Source organism: Salvelinus namaycush, chromosome 17 (genome assembly GCF_016432855.1).
Source record: "Salvelinus namaycush isolate Seneca chromosome 17, SaNama_1.0, whole genome shotgun sequence".
Lineage (NCBI taxonomy): Eukaryota > Metazoa > Chordata > Actinopteri > Salmoniformes > Salmonidae > Salvelinus > Salvelinus namaycush.
Window position 1 is genome coordinate 10,730,409 of NC_052323.1, and position 17,251 is coordinate 10,747,659.

The 17,251-nt window shown below is 44.7% G+C and overlaps 1 protein-coding gene across 2 annotated transcripts; it reads left to right on the top strand.

Annotated features, from left to right (window-relative positions):
• The first annotated feature begins 10,634 nt into the window (after window positions 1–10,634).
• On the top strand, window positions 10,635–17,081 carry LOC120062287 (zinc finger protein with KRAB and SCAN domains 1-like). Of its 2 annotated transcripts, none has more exons than XM_039012125.1 (5): window positions 10,635–10,911; window positions 11,478–11,833; window positions 13,427–13,629; window positions 15,207–15,324; window positions 15,523–17,081. In XM_039012125.1, exons 2-5 carry the CDS (start codon window positions 11,539–11,541, stop codon window positions 16,623–16,625), a joined length of 1,719 nt encoding a protein of 572 aa, XP_038868053.1. In that variant the 5' UTR covers window positions 10,635–10,911; window positions 11,478–11,538; the 3' UTR covers window positions 16,626–17,081. The 2 variants fall into 2 exon arrangements, with proteins under 2 accessions (XP_038868053.1, XP_038868054.1); XM_039012126.1 differs by having other exon boundaries at window positions 10,636–10,911; window positions 15,526–17,081.
• The last annotated feature ends 170 nt before the right edge of the window (window positions 17,082–17,251 follow it).

The following is a 17,251-nucleotide window of genomic DNA, read 5'->3' on the forward strand; positions in this document are numbered from 1 at the left end:
GCCCCCATCACTTGATTTTTAGCTAGCGGTGGCTAAAGTTAGCTGAAGTTTGTAATGGCTGTTTAAAGAGAGTTTAATGTATTACAGTTTCTGCTAGTCCATAGACTACTTCCAGGGGAATAAAACATCTAACACTAAGTTGTAAAATAGTAAATTACTCATTTAGCATATAAAAAGGTACAGACCGCCACCTAGTGGCCAGAGAAAGAAACAACTTCTTGTTGTGAATCATAAGCAATGAATGAAGTTGCAGTCAGAAAAGCCTCAACTACTCGGGGCATGGACTACGAGGTGTCGAAAGTATTCCACAGGGATCATGGCCCATGTTGGCACCAATACTTCCCACAGTTGTGTCAAGTTGGCTGGATGTCCTTTGGGTGGTGGACCATTCTTGATACACACAGGAACATTTGAGTGTGAAAAACCCAGCAGTGTTGCAGTTCTTGACGCACTCAAAACGGTGCATCTGGCACCTACTACTAACCCCCATTCAAAGGCACTTCAATCTTTTGTCTTGCCCATTCACCGTCTGAATGGCACACATACTCAATCCATGTCTCAAGGATAGAAAATCCTTCTTTGACCCGTCTCCTCCCATTCATCTACACTGATTGAAGTGGATTTAACAAGTGACATCAATAAAGGATCGTAGCTTTCACCTGGATTCACCTGGTCAGTCGATGTCATGGAAAGAGGAGGTGTTCCGAATGTTTTGCACACTCATATAATATATATATATATATATATACACCACCGTTCAAAGGTTTGGGGTCAAATGTCCTTGTTTTTGAAAGTTATAAAATAACATCAAATTGATCAGAAATACAGTGTAGACATTGTTAATGTTGCAAATAACTATTGTAGCTGGAAACTGCAGATTCTTTTTAAAATCTTTGAAATTGTTGCGTGTTGCGTTTATATTTTTGTTCAGTATATATTGTTTTTTTGTGGTGTGGTTTTTACATAAGCCCTTTGAGCTTCCAACCACACCTGCACAACGTTTAATTTGTTTTAATTTGTTTTTTAATCTGTATTGTTGTCTATCACTTGTTTTCTTTGGTGCAAATCAATAAAATACATAAAAATAAGCCTCATAGATATAGTTGAAGTCTGAAGTTTACATACACTTAGGTTGGAGTCATTAAAACTAGTTTTTCAACCACTCCACACATTTCTTGTTAACAAACTAAAGTTTTGGCAAGTTGGTTAGGACATCTACTTTGTGCATGACACAAGTAATTTTTCCAACAATTGTTTACAGACAGATTATTTCACTTATAATTCACTGTATCACAATTCCAGTGGGTCAGAAGTTAACATATACCAAGTTGACTGTGCCTTTAAACAGCTTGGAAAATTCCAGAAAATGATGTCATTTAGAAGCTTCTGATAGGCTAATTGACATATTTTGAGTCAATTGGAGGTGTACCTGGGGATGTATTTCAAGGCCTACCTTCAAACTCAGTACCGCTTTGCTTGAGATCATGGAAAAATCAAAAGAAATCAGCCAAGACCTCAGAAAAAAAATTGTAGACCTCAACAAGTCTGGTTCATCCTTGGGAGCAATTTCCAAATGCCTGAAGGTACCACGTTCATCTGTACAAACAATAGTACGCAAGTATGAACACCATGGGACCACGCAGCCGTCATACCGCTCAGGAAGGAGACGCGTTCTGTCTCCTAGAGATGAACGTACTTTGGTGCGAAAAGTGCAAATCAATCCCAGAACAACAGCAAAGGACCTTGTGAAGATGCTGGAGGAAACAGGTACAAAAGTATCTATATCCACAGTAAAACAAGTCCTATATCGACATAACCTGAAAGGCTGCTCAGCAAGGAAGAAGCCACTGCTCCAAAACTGCCATTAAAAAAAGCCAGACTACGGTTGGCAACTGCACATGGGGACAAAGATCGTACTTTTTGGAGAAATGTCCTCTGGTCTGATGAAACAAAAATATTTGGCCATAATGACCATCGTTATGTTGCACGGGGGTGGCAGCATCATGTTGTGGTGGGTGCTTTGCTGCAGGAGGGGCTGGTGCACTTCACAAAATAGATGGCATCATGAGGGAGGAAAATTATGTGGATATATTGAAGCAACATCTCAAGACATCAGTAAGGAAGTTCAAGTTTGGTCGCAAATGGGTCTTTCAAATGGACAATGACCGCAAGCATACTTCCAAAGTTGTGGCAAAATGGCTTAAGGACAACAAAGTAAAGGTATTGGAGTGGCCATCACAAAGCCCTGACCTCAATCCTATTGAACATTTGTGGGCAGAACTGAAATAGCATGTGCGAGCAAGGAGGCCTACAAACCTGACTCAGTTACACTAGCTCTGTCAGGAGGCATGGGCCAAAATTCACCCAACTTATTGTAGGAAGCTTGTGGAAGGCTACCCAAACGTTTAACCCAAGGTAAACAATTTAAAGGCAATACTACCAAATACAAATTGAGCGTATGTAAAGTTCTGACCCACTGGGAATGTGATGAAAGAAATAAAATCTGAAATAAATCATTCTCTCTACTATTATTCTGATATTTCACATTCTTAAAATAAAGTGGTTATCCTAACTGACCTAAGACAGGGGATTTTTACTAGGATTAAATGTCAGGAATTGTGAAAAACTGAGTTTAAATGTATTTGGCTAACTGCTGGGAAGTATGAGTATTTGTAGATAAAAGTGAAAATTTGGCGTACATTAACGTCGTAAATAGACAAGACATTGAGTTTCTTAAACAAAGGTGCAGATGGAGCCAGGTAATTAAGAGGAGGTGGCTAGTCTTCCAAATGTATTTTGTATGATGAGTAATTTGTGTAGGTAGGAGGCATATGTACTGGACAAGACTATATTACAGTAAATGAGATATGGGTCAAAAAAGCTATAGTATAGAGTTAGGAAGAAAGCCTGATGAACCAAACCACTAATCTTTCTGATTATACCAACAGATTTCACAAATTTAATATTATTTTTCCAGGATAACTTTTCATCAATTAGAACTCAGAGGAATATAGTGGATGTGACTTGTTCCATTTCATTCACACCATTTGAGATTCTGGCTCTTTTTTTTAAACAACATTTTGTGACTATTATAAGTGAATATAATAAAGTTGATTTGTTTTTACATTTAAAGATAAACAAATTATCTAGAACCATTCAGAAAATGTGGCCATGTTTGAGTTGGCTTCATTAATTAGTGAGTCAAAATTATTGTGTGATAAAATGTAATTGGTATCATCAGCAAAGAGAATGGGAAGTACGGTAGACACGGCAGCAAGGTCATGGTTATAGATAAGGAATAACAAAGATCCAATTATCGAACCCTGCGGCACGCGACAGGATATATTGGCCCTGGTAGATGCACAGCCGTTTGAATAAACACATTATTCTCTATCATAAGCATAACTATATAAACAATGATATGTATAATCATAAAAAACGTAATAACAATTTGAATGATCAACCGTGTAAAACGCTTTGGATAAATCTCTCACTAATTGATTGTACAATGTTTACACACATAATATCTTATTATATTAGGATTTCAGTTTGTGAGTGTGTGATATGGAGGTTTGATACATGTTTATTTCGACATTATAAAGAAAAACTTTTATAAACAATAGCAACACCGTCATGTTAATCGGAGTTTTGCTGTTGGAAAACCACATTAGTGCTGCTCAAGGGCATATCGACAGATATAACGCCCCGCCCAGCAGCCTGTCGACCAATCGCGTTCATGTCATGCTGCATCACGCTGTTGCTAAACGAATCGTCACGCAATCCCTTCTAAAAATCAGGGTATGATGTCGCGTTCATGTAATAATCAGAACTAGGAAACTTGGAAATGTCAGACTTGCTAACTGGTTGTAGTTATACACGTGCCTTCAACCAATTAGCAAGTCGGAAATTCCCGAGTTCCGACTAGTACTTGAACGCGGCATTTGTCGAGAAACCTGCCTATTTTCCTCGAAAGTATGTAATTTCACGATTTCAAAGCTAGTTAATTACCTCACATCTCTGAAAAGATGTGTAATGTTGTGCATGTTCACGTAATTCATGCTGTTATTTTTTGTTTGCTAGCACCCAGTTGACTTCCATTCACTCCATGAAGGAGTGCACTCTTTGGGAGATTCTCAATTGGAAAGTCTGTCATCTCCTCGACTCCTCTGTCAATTCATTAGTAGGTGAGTGAAGGACTCTGCTGCCCACCTCGATTACCTACTTCGACAGAGGATGCAAAAGGGTGTCCTTCTATCAAGTAGTGCAGAAGTGTTGTCAAATCAACTGTTTTTTTCTCAAAGGAGAAAAGCATGGACATATGAAGAAACGATACACTACTTAATATTTTATTAGTAAAATGTCTGTCACAAGCGCAATGTGTTTTTATCACTTTATACATTTATTTTGGAATTCCACCTATGTAAAAGTAATTTGACTGATGACATGGAGAAGGAGTCTAATTTAATACGAGCGCATTTGTTTACACGTTTCCTCTCCTTGCCTCCGCTCCTGGATTACCTTTTACCTTGTTCAAAAAGAGGACAGAGAAGGGAGAAAAAAAAACAATTGACATTCTCCCTTTGTCCATGAGTCGCCCAAAATGCACAGTGCAGCCCATTGACAACTACGAGGAACGTCATAGAGAATGATAGAAGACTCTTCTTTTTATCTGTCGCATTAAGGCGTCTGTGGGCACCCACAAGCAGCCATTGAGGCCACCTCCATTTTAAAGTAGTCCATTTTGTCCTTCTACTACACTTAACAAAAATATAAACACAACATGTAAAGTGTTGGTCCAATGTTTCATGAGCTGAAATAAAAGATCCCAGAAATGTTCCATACGCACAAAAAGTTTATTTCACAAAAATGTTGTGCACAATGCTACAGACTGCAATTGGCATGCTGACTGCAGGAATGTCCACCAGAGCTGTTGCCAGAGAGTTTAATGTTAATTTCTCTACCATAAGCCGCCTCCAACATTGTTTTAGAGAATTTGGCAGTACGTCCAACAGGTCTCACAACTGCAGACAGGGGCACCGCCTGGGATTTTGGGCCCCAAGAAAAGATATCACATTGGGCCCCACCACCACAGGCCACACCAACCCTGCGCAATTGCTGTAACCACACACCTCCAGAACCCAATCGACCCATTCAAAGCTTTAATTAACTCTACCTTTGCAGGCTTGCAACTCTCTTGTAGTCCAATATTTACTGTATGATATTTACTGACAGTGAGCTGTGAAAATATAACACTGTGCAGACACGCATGCAGCATTCTGCATACAGTAGAATTCACTACTTGATGCAAGACTGATACCCTCTATAAGAATTGTGCTAAAGGACATCTTTAACAGTCTAAATGTAATTTGAATGGTCAAATTCTTGAAAGGAAAATTCTCTTAACATTAATGAATAACTTAAAATAAATATAACTTAAATATACATTAACCTCTTCCATTAAAATAAATTAACATCATCTATAGAATGATATAACAAACAAAATAATAAAATCAGTAGCAGATTTTTGAACTAGAAAATAAGCAGCTGTAAAAGTGGAAATGGAAAACAAAATGGAAATGGCGCTAGAGGAAAGGTCAAGAGGTCACCAAATCATTAGGTTTCTTCCACTTGGGGTCTTGATTTTGCACAACAAATGTTATGGCAATCCAGCCATTACCTTGAGATATATCTTGTTCTCAGTCTGTTCTCAATCTTATTCTCCGCCTGTGAGTAGTGTGTGTAGTGTGTGTAGTGATCCAATATCCATAACAATGCCATTTAACAGTTATCACTGGCCCTTGCTCAGCCTTACTCACCAAGAGCCCAGCATTCCTGCTAGCAAAGTCACTGATCAAGTCTTTGAAGTCCAGCTTTCTAGCTAACTGACTTTCAATGGACAGCATGGAAAGACTGCAAAGCCTGTCCTGGGACATAGTGGACCTCAAATAGTTTTTAAAAATCAGTTTTAGCTTACTGAAAGCTCTCTCGCCACCAGCAAAAGTCACAGGCAGTGTGCAAAATATACGTAAAGCAATGCACACTTCTCCAAAAATACTTTGCAGCTGCATCTTACAAATTGCCTTCAGGAGACCAAGAGGGGACAAGTTAGGGGGGAAAGTGGCAGCATATACAGTGTTCAGGTGTCTTACTTCATTTTAAAACTCAGGTGTAATATCTCTGGAATAGTTCATGATCAGTGGTTGGCACACAGAAGGGACTTTATCCTCACTAATCTGCCCAACTTTCAGAACAGCAGAAAATTCTTCTACAATTTTTGCAGAGGTGTGGAACCTAGTGTCCAAGTCACTGACAATGATGTTGTCCATAGCAGTAAAAAAACACTGTGTTCCAAAACACCGTTGCTGCACTGTCCTGAGCTGTCTCATCTTGAGAGGTCTCACCATGGAATCTCTTCCTTTTCCTCTGGTGGCCGTGTTCCTTGCAAAATTGAGGTGCAACATCCATTTGCGTAGCAATCAGTGTTGCCTCAGACAGGAGAGACTCCCATCCATCTCTAAGAGCCTGCATCTCTTCCTTAATTTCCACCACTCATGGACTACATCCACCTTCCTGAGACATACTGTCACCCCTTCTTTTCTCTCTCCTGTCTTTCTTTTCGTTTTTGGAAGACAGATTTTACTTTAGGAAGCTGAGACATGATCCTCCACCTGCACTCCCCACTTGCAATTCACTGCTAGCAAGTAACGTTTGCACCTGGTCTGGGGGCAGGACCTCACCATTTCCTGTAAATAGAGGGGGGGGAGCAATACAGAGGCTCTCTGGATGTTTACTTTTTGCCAAAAAACAAGAAAAGAAAAGGAAACCGTTAGTTTTATTAGTACATTGTAAATAAAATATTATATTAATGGTGATCGGTTAATAATTTAACATTGAAAGAAATGTACCTAATGTTCTAATAATGTTTTGGGGCTCCCTGTTGTGAACAGAGTGCCCCATGGTGATTATGGTATGGGCAGGCATAAACTACGGACAACGAACATAACTGCATTTTATCAAAGGCAATTTGAATGCACAGAGATACCGTGACGAGATCCTGAGGCCATTCATCCACCACCATCACCTCATGTTTCAGCATGATAATGCACGGCCCCATGTCGCAAGGATCTGTACACCATTCCTGGAAGCTGAAAAAGTCCCAGTTCTTCCATGGCCTGCATACTCACCAGACATGTCACCCATTGAGCATGTTTGGGATGCTCTGGATCAACGTACGACAGCATGTTCCAGTTACCGCAAATATCCAGCAACTTCACACAGCCATTGAAGAGGAGTGGGACAACATTCCACAGGCCACAATCAACAGCCTGATCAACTCTATGAGAAGGAGATGTGTCACGCTGCATGAGGCACATGGTGGTCACACCAGATACTGGTCTTCTGATCCACGCCCCTATCTTTTTTTCTAAGGTGCCTGTGACCAACAGGTGCATATCTGTATACCAAGTTGTGTGAAATCCATAGATTAGGACCTAATGTATTTATTTCAATTGACTGATTTCCTTATATGAACTGTAACTCAGTCAAATCTTTTAAATTGTTGCATGTTGCATTTATATTTTTGTTCAGTATACTTCTATGAGTTGGTAAACAAACTCAAACAGGCTGACTACACCGCTTGTGCAAAATCAATTTAGAAATCTATATTATTCAATTATTGCACTCACACTGCTCGAGCGTGCCAACGAGCGTCTGCGATGCCAAGGGCTAACATGCTGACCAGACCGGACACGTCGCAAAATAAATGTAGAAATCCATGTTATTCAATTATTGCACACACACTGCTCGCACGCGCCAACGAGCGTCTGCGACGCCAAGGGCTAAAATAGAACTCACTCCTATTTCTGACGCAGTTCGCGCTGCAAGTCCTGCCTCTCCCATCTCCTCATTGGTTTATAGAAGCAGGTACCCACGTGCCATCTCATTGGTTATACCCATGTAACGGATGTGAAATGGCTAGCTAGTTAGCGGTGGTGCGCGCTAATAGCATTTCAATCGGTTACGTCACTCGCTTTGAGACCTTGAAGTAGTGGTTCCCCTTGCTCTACAAGGGCCGCGGCTTTTGTGGAGCGATGGGTAACGATGCTTCGTGGGTGACTGTTGTTGATGTGTGCAGAGGGTCCCTGGTACGTGCCCGGGTCGGGGCGAGGGGACGGACGTAAAGTTAAAACTGTTACATTGATGCTGTTGACCCGGATCACTGGTTGCTGCGGAAAAGGAGGAGGTTGAAAGGGGGGTGAGTGTAACGGATGTGAAATGGCTAGCTAGTTAGCGGTGGTGCGCACTAATAGCATTTCAATCGGTTACGTCACTCGCTTTGAGACCTTGAAGTAGTGGTTCCCCTTGCTCTGCAAGGGCCGCGGCTTTTGTGGAGCGATGGGTAACGATGCTTCGTGGGTGACTGTTGTTGATGTGTGCAGAGGGTCCCTGGTTCGCGCCCGGTTCGGGGCGAGGGGACCGACTAAAAAGTTATACTGTTACACCCACGTGGGTGATTGAAAGACGAACTGTTTTGCCGGTAGTCGTGGTAATACAATGAAAGTTTAGATGCGATCACCATATAAGTTAAACAATGAAAAAGCCTGGAAGGAGGAGAGATGACTAGAAACGATTCGGTTGGCCATTTTATGTGTGGATTAATTGTCGGAGTAGAGGTCCTTGTGCATTTCAGGTAAAATAACTCAATGTTTATATCCCAGGACAAATTAGCTAGCAACAGCAAGCTAGCTAAATAGGACAAATTAACGTTAGCTAGCAAGTGCAAGCTAACTAGCTAAATTGCCATACATGTTTAATGCTTTTCGACCTGTTCCCAAATGAATGTCATTGGTTCAGAGTTTGTTTTGATATTTTAACCTGCGTGTCGTGATCGCGTTTGGTGTGGGGGGGCAAAATAAATTTATGCACGATAGCGCACGTGCGCAACCGGTTTGGGTTCCGTGTAAAGTAGAAGTCATTCCTATTTCTGACGCAGATCGCGCTGAAAGTCCTGCCTCTCTCATCTCCTCATTGGTTTATAGAAGCAGGTACCCACGTGCCATCTCCTCATTGGTTATACCCACGTGGGTGATTGAAAGACAAACTTTGTTGCCGGTTGTCGTGGTAATACTATGAAAGTTTAGATGAGATCACCATATAAGTTCAAAGATGAAAAAGCCTGGAAGGAGGAGAGATGACTAGAAACAATTCAGTTGGCCGTTTAATGTGTGGACTAATTGTCGGAGTAGAGGTCCTTGTGCATTTCAGGTAAAATAACAACTCAATGTTTATATCCCAGGACAAATTAGCTAGCAACCGCAAGCTAGCTAAATAGGACAAATTAGCTAGCAAGTGCAAGCTAGCTAAATTGCCATAAATGTTTCATGCTTTTTGACCTGTCCCCAAATTAATGTAATTGGTTCAGAGTTTGTTGTTATATTTTAACATGCGTTTGGTGTGGGGGGACAAAATAAATGTATGCACGATGGCGCACGTGCACAGACGTTTGGGTTCCGTGAAAGGGTGCATACTGCCAACTGAAGTGTTATTTATTTGAACAGGTATAAAGCCAAGGTTGGTGATTTACTGCCATCTACAGTTATGGAATGTTTGCTCACAAGCATAATTAATTGGCTGATCCCATAGGAAGCCTCACAAAGTTGACTACTTCAAAATGGTGAAAGTCTTCGATGGCGCTGCCCATCCTAAATGGGCTTTTGTGCACTAGAGTCCTATCTCTATGGGCAATGAACACAATGGGTTTTATTATGAATTGAGTTTCACATCTCCTAATTTCTTAGTATTTCTGGGATGGTGTGTGCTGCACGAGTTTTGCAATTTATTGATCAGAACATCCCTCGCCACACTGACCAAAGGGGAGCAAATTTACCGCTAATTAGTTGCTAATGTGACGATAATAAATAACTGCCAATGCTATGATTTGGACAAGACTGCCAAATCGAGGCAAAGGTAAGAATCTCTGGATTAACTATCTAATGTTAGTTAAATGTAATATTGAATAAATTGGCAAAATGTATTTAAATGGACAATTCTGTGAACTGTTTTGTGCACGTTTTAAATTGACACAATACCTGTTAGTAAAGATGTCAGCTAGAGATGAAGTGCAGGAGCTTGCAGGGATTTGTCGCTTTGCATGATGTCTGCGATGTCTGAGAGTAAATAGAGACGAATATATTGATAACCATGTAAATCTCTCGGACAAGGTGAGTTATCAAAATGTCACCACGGTAAGCCTACACGAAACAGAACCCTTATTTTAAGTGTTTCTAAAATTCCCTATGGGAAAATAAATGGTGGAAAAACGATTGGAACCATTATTTCTTTATTTTTTTTGACCTTTTATTTGACTAGGCAAGTCAGTTAAGAACAAATTCTCATTTACAATGACGGCCTACCCCAGCTAAACCCTCCTCTAACCCAGACGGTGCCCTATGGGACTCCCGATCACAGCTGGTTGTGATACAGCCCGGGATCAAACCCGGGTCCGTAGTGACACCTCTAGCTCTAGGTCCATTTCCCTGTTTGACCGTTAGGTTTTATGGGTATTATGACACCTCCACTGTGAGGCTCTATGGAGGATTGCTCCTCCAACCGAGGGAGTGCCAATATGGCCGACTAGTGGCCAATACATAGCGTCAGCAATCCATGTTTTATATACGTCAATCGTCTAAACCCATGCATCGCCTCAAAATGACATTTTTTAGGATGTGGTTGTATACGGTAATGTCTACTACGCATGCGCAATGTCCTCAACGGCGCTTGGAAGGGAGGATATAAAGTTGGATCTATTTTTCCTTTGTCATATTGACGCTTGGCTTATCTACAGTGTTCATACGTATCGGTTGTCGTTTATAACAAACGGTGGTTCGTTATCCTGATTTCAGCGACTGCACGGTACGTAACGCTAGTTAGAATTACTAGCCTAGCTGCCACTTGAGACGTAGGTTAACGTTAGCGAGCTAGCTAGCGTTGTATTCAAGAAGGAAGCTTTATAAGGTTGGATAGCGACGATCGTTCGTTAGCTGGCTTTGTACTGTAACGTTAGTGTTGCTACATAGTATGGTCTAGCCTTAGTGGTGTTGTAATAGTAGTCGAGTTAGCTAGATGTATAAAGCTTTTGGTAGCAATCAAGCTAACGTTAGCTAGCTAGCTAAACCTCAAGTGTGGTAGCTAGGTCGCGCGGTAAAGATGGGTTCACATTCACGGTGTGCTACTTTTTTCCTCACGCCATACGACGTTAGGCTGTCTTGCTCAACTGCTGTATTTGTTGGTAGTGAGTAGCTAGGCTACTATCTAATTACTAGCAAGAACAACTATAATAATTAAGAAGTCAGAGACTTAGCCACTAGTTTAATTACAGGTAACGTTATGTATGATCCTGCTGACTAACGTACGGTTGTCACTCACTGATAATGTGACTTGGTAACGTTCAACTCTAGCTATTACTTTTCGTGTTACAGTTGAATATCTGCTTGGTCCAGTTTCCCATATCCATCGTGTGATCGCCAAGGCAGCGAACCCATGGCGGACTCGGTGGAGACGTTCCAGACCCACCTAACCTCAGTCATGGACAGTTTGATCCGCGCATCGGTGTGCGAGATCACCAAATTGTTCCAGGACACGGTGAATGACTATCTGGTGGAAATATCGTTGAACAGGAAGGAAATGGACGGTCTAAAACTCCGACTTCGACTGACGGAGAACAAACTGAGAAATGAACGCAAGTACGGGATGGGGTGGGCAGAGAATCGCCGCAATGCTGGTTTGATAGTGTCTGAGGACGGTGGGCGGAAAAAGCGGAAAATTGAAGTGCCTCGTAAGTGTTCATATTTAGTAAGTACAGCCACAAAAGCATCACGGACCATAAAGTAGTTTATGTATTTGTATTTCCCTATGTATGAAACTGACATTAAACATCATTCATCATATTATGATTGAAATGTTTTGTGATTGCATATCACATCAGTACAAGTTGATTTCTTATGTACCATTAAGTCGAAAGCCTGTAATGCTTGTGTGAAGAGGTGCTTGTTATGTTGGAAGCCATCTGGCAGAGGCTGAGCTGTCTCATCTCTCCTTCCCTCTACTCCTCCACTCTCCCTCCCCCACCTCCCTCCACTCTCCCTCCCCCACCTCCCTCCACTCTCCCTCCCCCACCTCCCTCCACTCTCCCTCCCCCACCTCCCTCCACTCTCCCTCCCTCACCTCCCTCACCTCCCTCCACTCTCCCTCACCTCCCTCCACTCTCCCTCACCTCCCTCCACTCTCCCTCCCCCACCTCCTCTTCATTTTCTATCTTTCACCTCCCCCACTCCTATCTCTGCTCTCTGCTCTCCTTCATCACGACCTTTCTCCTTCTCCCTACCCCCACCTCTCCCCTCCCTCTCTGCTCTTCATCCTGCCCTCTCTCCTTCTCCCTACCCCCACCTCCCCCTCCCTCTCTGCTCTTCATCCTGCCCTCTCTCCTTCTCCCTGCCCCCACCTTCCTCTCTGCTCTTCATCCTGCCCTCTCTCCTTCTCCCTACTCTGCCTCCTCTCCGTCATGCTCTCTCCCTTCCCCCAACTCCTCCACTGTCACTGCTCCCCTCTCACCCCCCCTCCTCCATGCGCTCTCCTGCGCCATGCCATTCCTCCTCCTCCCGCTCTCCTTCAACATGCTTTCTCCCTTCCCCCAACTTCTCCACCTCTGTCACCGCTCCCCTCCATCCTTCATGCCCCCCTCCGCCTCTCTCCCGCTCCCTCCTCCTCTCCCTGCTTCCCTTCCTCTCCTTCATAATGCGCTCTCCCTTCCCCCTCTATTTATATCACCGCTCCGCTCTGTCCCTCCCACTCTTTCCTTAATGCTCCCTCCTCCACCCCATCCGCTCCCTTTCCTCCTCACCCCATCCGCTCCCTTTCCTCCTCACCCCATCCGCTCCCTTTCCTCCTCACCCCATCCGTTCCCTTTCCTCCTCCACCCCATCCGTTCCCTTTCCTCCTCCACCCCATCCGTTCCCTTTCCTCCTCCACCCCATCCGTTCCCTTTCCTCCTCCACCCCATCCGTTCCCTTTCCTCCTCCACCCCATCCGTTCCCTTTCCTCCTCCACCCCATCCGTTCCCTTTCCTCCTCCACCCCATCCGTTCCCTTTCCTCCTCCACCCCATCCGTTCCCTTTCCTCCTCCACCCCATCCGTTCCCTTTCCTCCTCCACCCCATCCGTTCCCTTTCCTCCTCCACCCCATCCGTTCCCTTTCCTCCTCCACCCCATCCGCTCCCTTTCCTCCTCCACCCCATCCGCTCCCTTTCCTCCTCCACCCCATCCGCTCCCTTTCCTCCTCCACCCCATCCGCTCCCTTTCCTCCTCCACCCCATCCGCTCCCTTTCCTCCTCACCCCATCCGCTCCCTCCTCCTCACCCCATCCCCCGCAGGAGGAAAGCAGACGCTGGGCCTTGCCTTGGGAGGCGCGGGGGAGGAAGGAGGAGGAGCCGCCGCCAGGGTAGTAACGGGGGGAGGGTGGAAGGAGGCGCGCGAGCTGTACCTCATTCAGTTCCCCGGGGAGGAAGGAGAACTAGAGGAGGAGGGGGGCTGTGTTTCAGGAGAGGGGGAGGAGACGGACAACATCAAAGAGGAGGTGAGGGAGATGCGGTGTTCCGAGGAGTCTGAATATGTCCTACGCAACGTCACTGCATCAAAGACCATTACACTGAACACACATCTAAATGCAACTTGTAACAATTTCAAAGATTTTACTGTCTTAAAGTTCATATAAGTAAAACCGGTCAATTGAAATGCATTCATTAGGTCCTAATCTATGGATTTCACATGACTGGGAATGCAGATATGCATCTGTTGGTCACGGATACATAAAAAAAATAATAATTGGGCATGGATCAGAAAACCAGTCACTATCCATTTTCCTCATGCAGCGCGACAACTCCTTCTCATAGAGTTGATCAGGCTGTTGATTGTGGCCTGCGGAATGTTGTCCCACTCCTCTTCAATGGCTGTGCGAAGTTGCTGGATATTGGCGGGAACTGGAACACGCTGTCATACACGCTGATCCAGAGCATCCCAAACATGCTCGATGGTGTGACATGTCTGATAAGTATGCAGGCCATGGAAGAACTGGGAAATGTTCATGCTGAAATATGAGGTGATGGGCCTCAGGATCTCGTCACTCTCTCTGTGCAATCCAAATTGCCATCAATAAAATGCGGTGTTGTTCGTTGTCTGTAGCTTATACCTGCCCATACCATAACCCCACCACCATGGGGCACTGTTCACAACGTTGACATCTGCAAACCACTCTCCCACGTGACCCCATACACGTGGTCTGCGGTTGTGAGGCCGGTTGGACGTACTAACAAATTCTGGGAGTTGGCTTATGGGAGAGAAATTAACTTTCGATTCTCTGGCAACAGCTCTGGTGGACATTCCTGCAGTCAGCATGCTCGCTCAACTTGAGACATCTGTGGCATTGTTTTGACAACTACATGTTTTATTGGCGATTTATTGTCCTCAGCACAAGGTACACCTGTGTAATGATCATGCTGTTTAATCAGCTTCTTGATATGCCACACCTGTCAGGTGGATGGATTATCTTGCCAAAAGAGAAATGCTCACTAACAGGGAGAGGAATGTTTATTTTTTGTGTGTATGGAACATTTCTGGGATCTTTTATTGCAGCTCATGAAACATGGGACCAACACTTTACATGTTGCATTTTTATATTTTTGTTCAGTGAAGTTTGTTCTTTTTACAATGTTCTCAGTCTCACCACACGCAGATAGATACACAATGTTCTTAATCTGCTGAGTTTGTGTGACTGACAAACTGCAGCAGTGCTGGTAGATGGCGTGGATGTTGGAAAGACACTGATTTGATATTCAGGTGCAGAAGTGCTTGTTCAGAAAGTGCAGTCAAGTGTAGAACGTTGGAGACCCTAAACATGAATATCATTTTAGGACGGAACAGTTGCGTATTCTACCAGGTGACTTAAAGAATACAATTACTTTTTTTCATGTCATCTTAAACTGTCTAAACATTGTACGTTTACAGAAAATGCACAGTGTAAAACTTGAACCGTGTTCTTTGTGGCACTTGTGACTTGGGGATACTTGTAAATACTTATGAAAGTAAGCTAGTGAACTCTGCATTGCATTAATGTTACTGTATTGTGGGTAATGTAGTTATTTTTGCTCTGTCTAGTCCAGTGACATGGTGGAGGGGGGCTACCAGCCTGCGTCTCTGCGGCTGATCAAGGAAGCCCTGAAGATGGACCCGCCCAACCAGAACCGCCATACTGGATCCAGAAATCACAGCGAAGGTACTGACACCAGCTCAAAGCTCGGAACCAAAAACATGATTACTACAACTCTTGGATAGAGCAATAACCCCAATGGGAATGCTGAAGTTTTCTTGTAGGTTTCACAGGACACTTGTTATTGTCTGCAGTACATTGTTTGCATGTGCCTTCATAGTACTGCTCCTCTAACAGACCCTCTCTCTCCATCTCTCTGCCCAGTAGGAGACATGGAGTTCAGCCCTATGGCCCAGGAGGCCCTGAAGCGGCCCTCAGCCGTAAGGCATGAAGAGGGGGATGAGGAGGAGTGGGACGTGGGGTCCCCTCCAACAGAGGTGTCGGAGGGGGTGCTGAGCGTGGAGGACCTGAGTGGCCTGGAGACGGCCCTGAGGGCAGAGAGGGGGCGCCAGCAAGCAGCCCTGAGGATCCCTCCCACAGCAGGCTCCAACCGTGGCTCCATGAGCCCTGACCCGGAAGTAATGGCAGGCAGCGAGTTCAGCCTGGGCCAGAAGTACATTGGTCTGGATGGGTTGGAACAGGAGGGGGCGCTGGAGAGTCCCACGCCCTCAGAGAGGGACTCTAGTGATGCCCTGCAGGGTCCTGGTGCCCGTCTGAAGGAAGGTGAGAGGGCACTGCCAGGGGGGGCTGGAGGAGCGCTGCAGCCACGCTGGCCCAAGAGGCTGAGGGACAGTGAGGGGATGGAGGAGCAGGGAGGCTCAGATGAGGCCTTGCATCACCCATCTGCTCCGGGTAGCGTGGATGACAGTGGCGAGGAGGAGACCGGAGACCTGATGCATTTCTGCACGCAGTGCGGTGGGGGCTTTGCCAACGAGGCTGAGCTGGAGGAGCACCCCTGCCCCCTGGGGGACACTCACCTGCAGGGAGGGACGGAGGCCACCCTGTTCCCCTGCGCCTCATGCGGCCACGCCTTCAGCCATGCCTGGGCCCTGAAGAACCACGAGTGTGTGTGCGCGGCTGAGCGGCCCCACCGCTGCGAGCTCTGTGGGAAGGGCTTCACACACTCGCGCTCGCTGGAGAGGCACCAGGTGGTTCACACTGGAGAGAGGCCACACCGCTGCCAACAGTGTGGGCGGAGCTTTAGTCGCCTAAGCAACCTGGAGAGGCACCAGCGGATCCACACGGGCGAGCGTCCGTATGGGTGCGAGGTGTGCGGCAGGCGTTTCAGCAGGGTAGAGTACCTGAAAAGACACCAGCTGATCCACAGTGGAGACAGAGACAAGGCCGGCAGCGCCCACCAGTGCTCTCAGTGTGGGAAAGGCTTCAGCGAACCCGAGCAGCTCAAAAACCACGAGTGCTTTTTATAGTTTGATAACTGAGATTTACCATGATTTGTTTGGGGGAGGGGAAAGTTTAAAGAAATTCCTGCTCAAGGTAGACGTTGCTTCCTAACAGATCTAAGATCATTTTACCCTGGCCTCAATCCTGAAGTTGACCATTAGAAATGCAATCTAAAGCTCTGACCTTGTATCAGTGGTTAGGGACAACTTCTACGTACTCCAAAAAAAGGCGATGCCGGTCATCCAGGTTGGGCTGAGCGGTCGAATTGTACATGGAGAAACTTGTTGTGTGTTTTCTATGTTTCTCAAATGTACATTGTATCTTTATATTATGAAATTGAGTATTTTCACTTTGAATACATCAATCATGGCCTTGTATCTTGACTTTATCAATGATGACGATAACAATTTTGGTATTTTGTACTATTCGTTTTGTTTTCTGTATTATCCATCAGGATTAAACACTTGACTTTTATTCAGTGACCAATGGTCTCCTTTCATAAACTGTCAATCCTCTCATACTATCAATTGCCAAGGTTAGTTTTCAGCTAGAAATTGTTTAGTTCCCCCCCCCCCCCCCCCCCCCCCAGCCTAGCTGGAATTTAGTATACTACTTTGGTGCTACTGTAGCAAACAGGCTACTTCTTGTTGGT

Excerpts from the sequence above, each read along its gene's own strand:
- LOC120062287 (XM_039012125.1), top strand. The coding sequence starts at position 11,539 with ATGGCGGACTCGGTGGAGACGTTCCAGACCCACCTAACCTCAGTCATG. Across the intron at positions 11,834-13,426 it reads GCGGAAAATTGAAGTGCCTC|GAGGAAAGCAGACGCTGGGC; the intron begins GTAAGTGTTCAT and ends CATCCCCCGCAG. Across the intron at positions 13,630-15,206 it reads CGGACAACATCAAAGAGGAG|TCCAGTGACATGGTGGAGGG; the intron begins GTGAGGGAGATG and ends TGCTCTGTCTAG.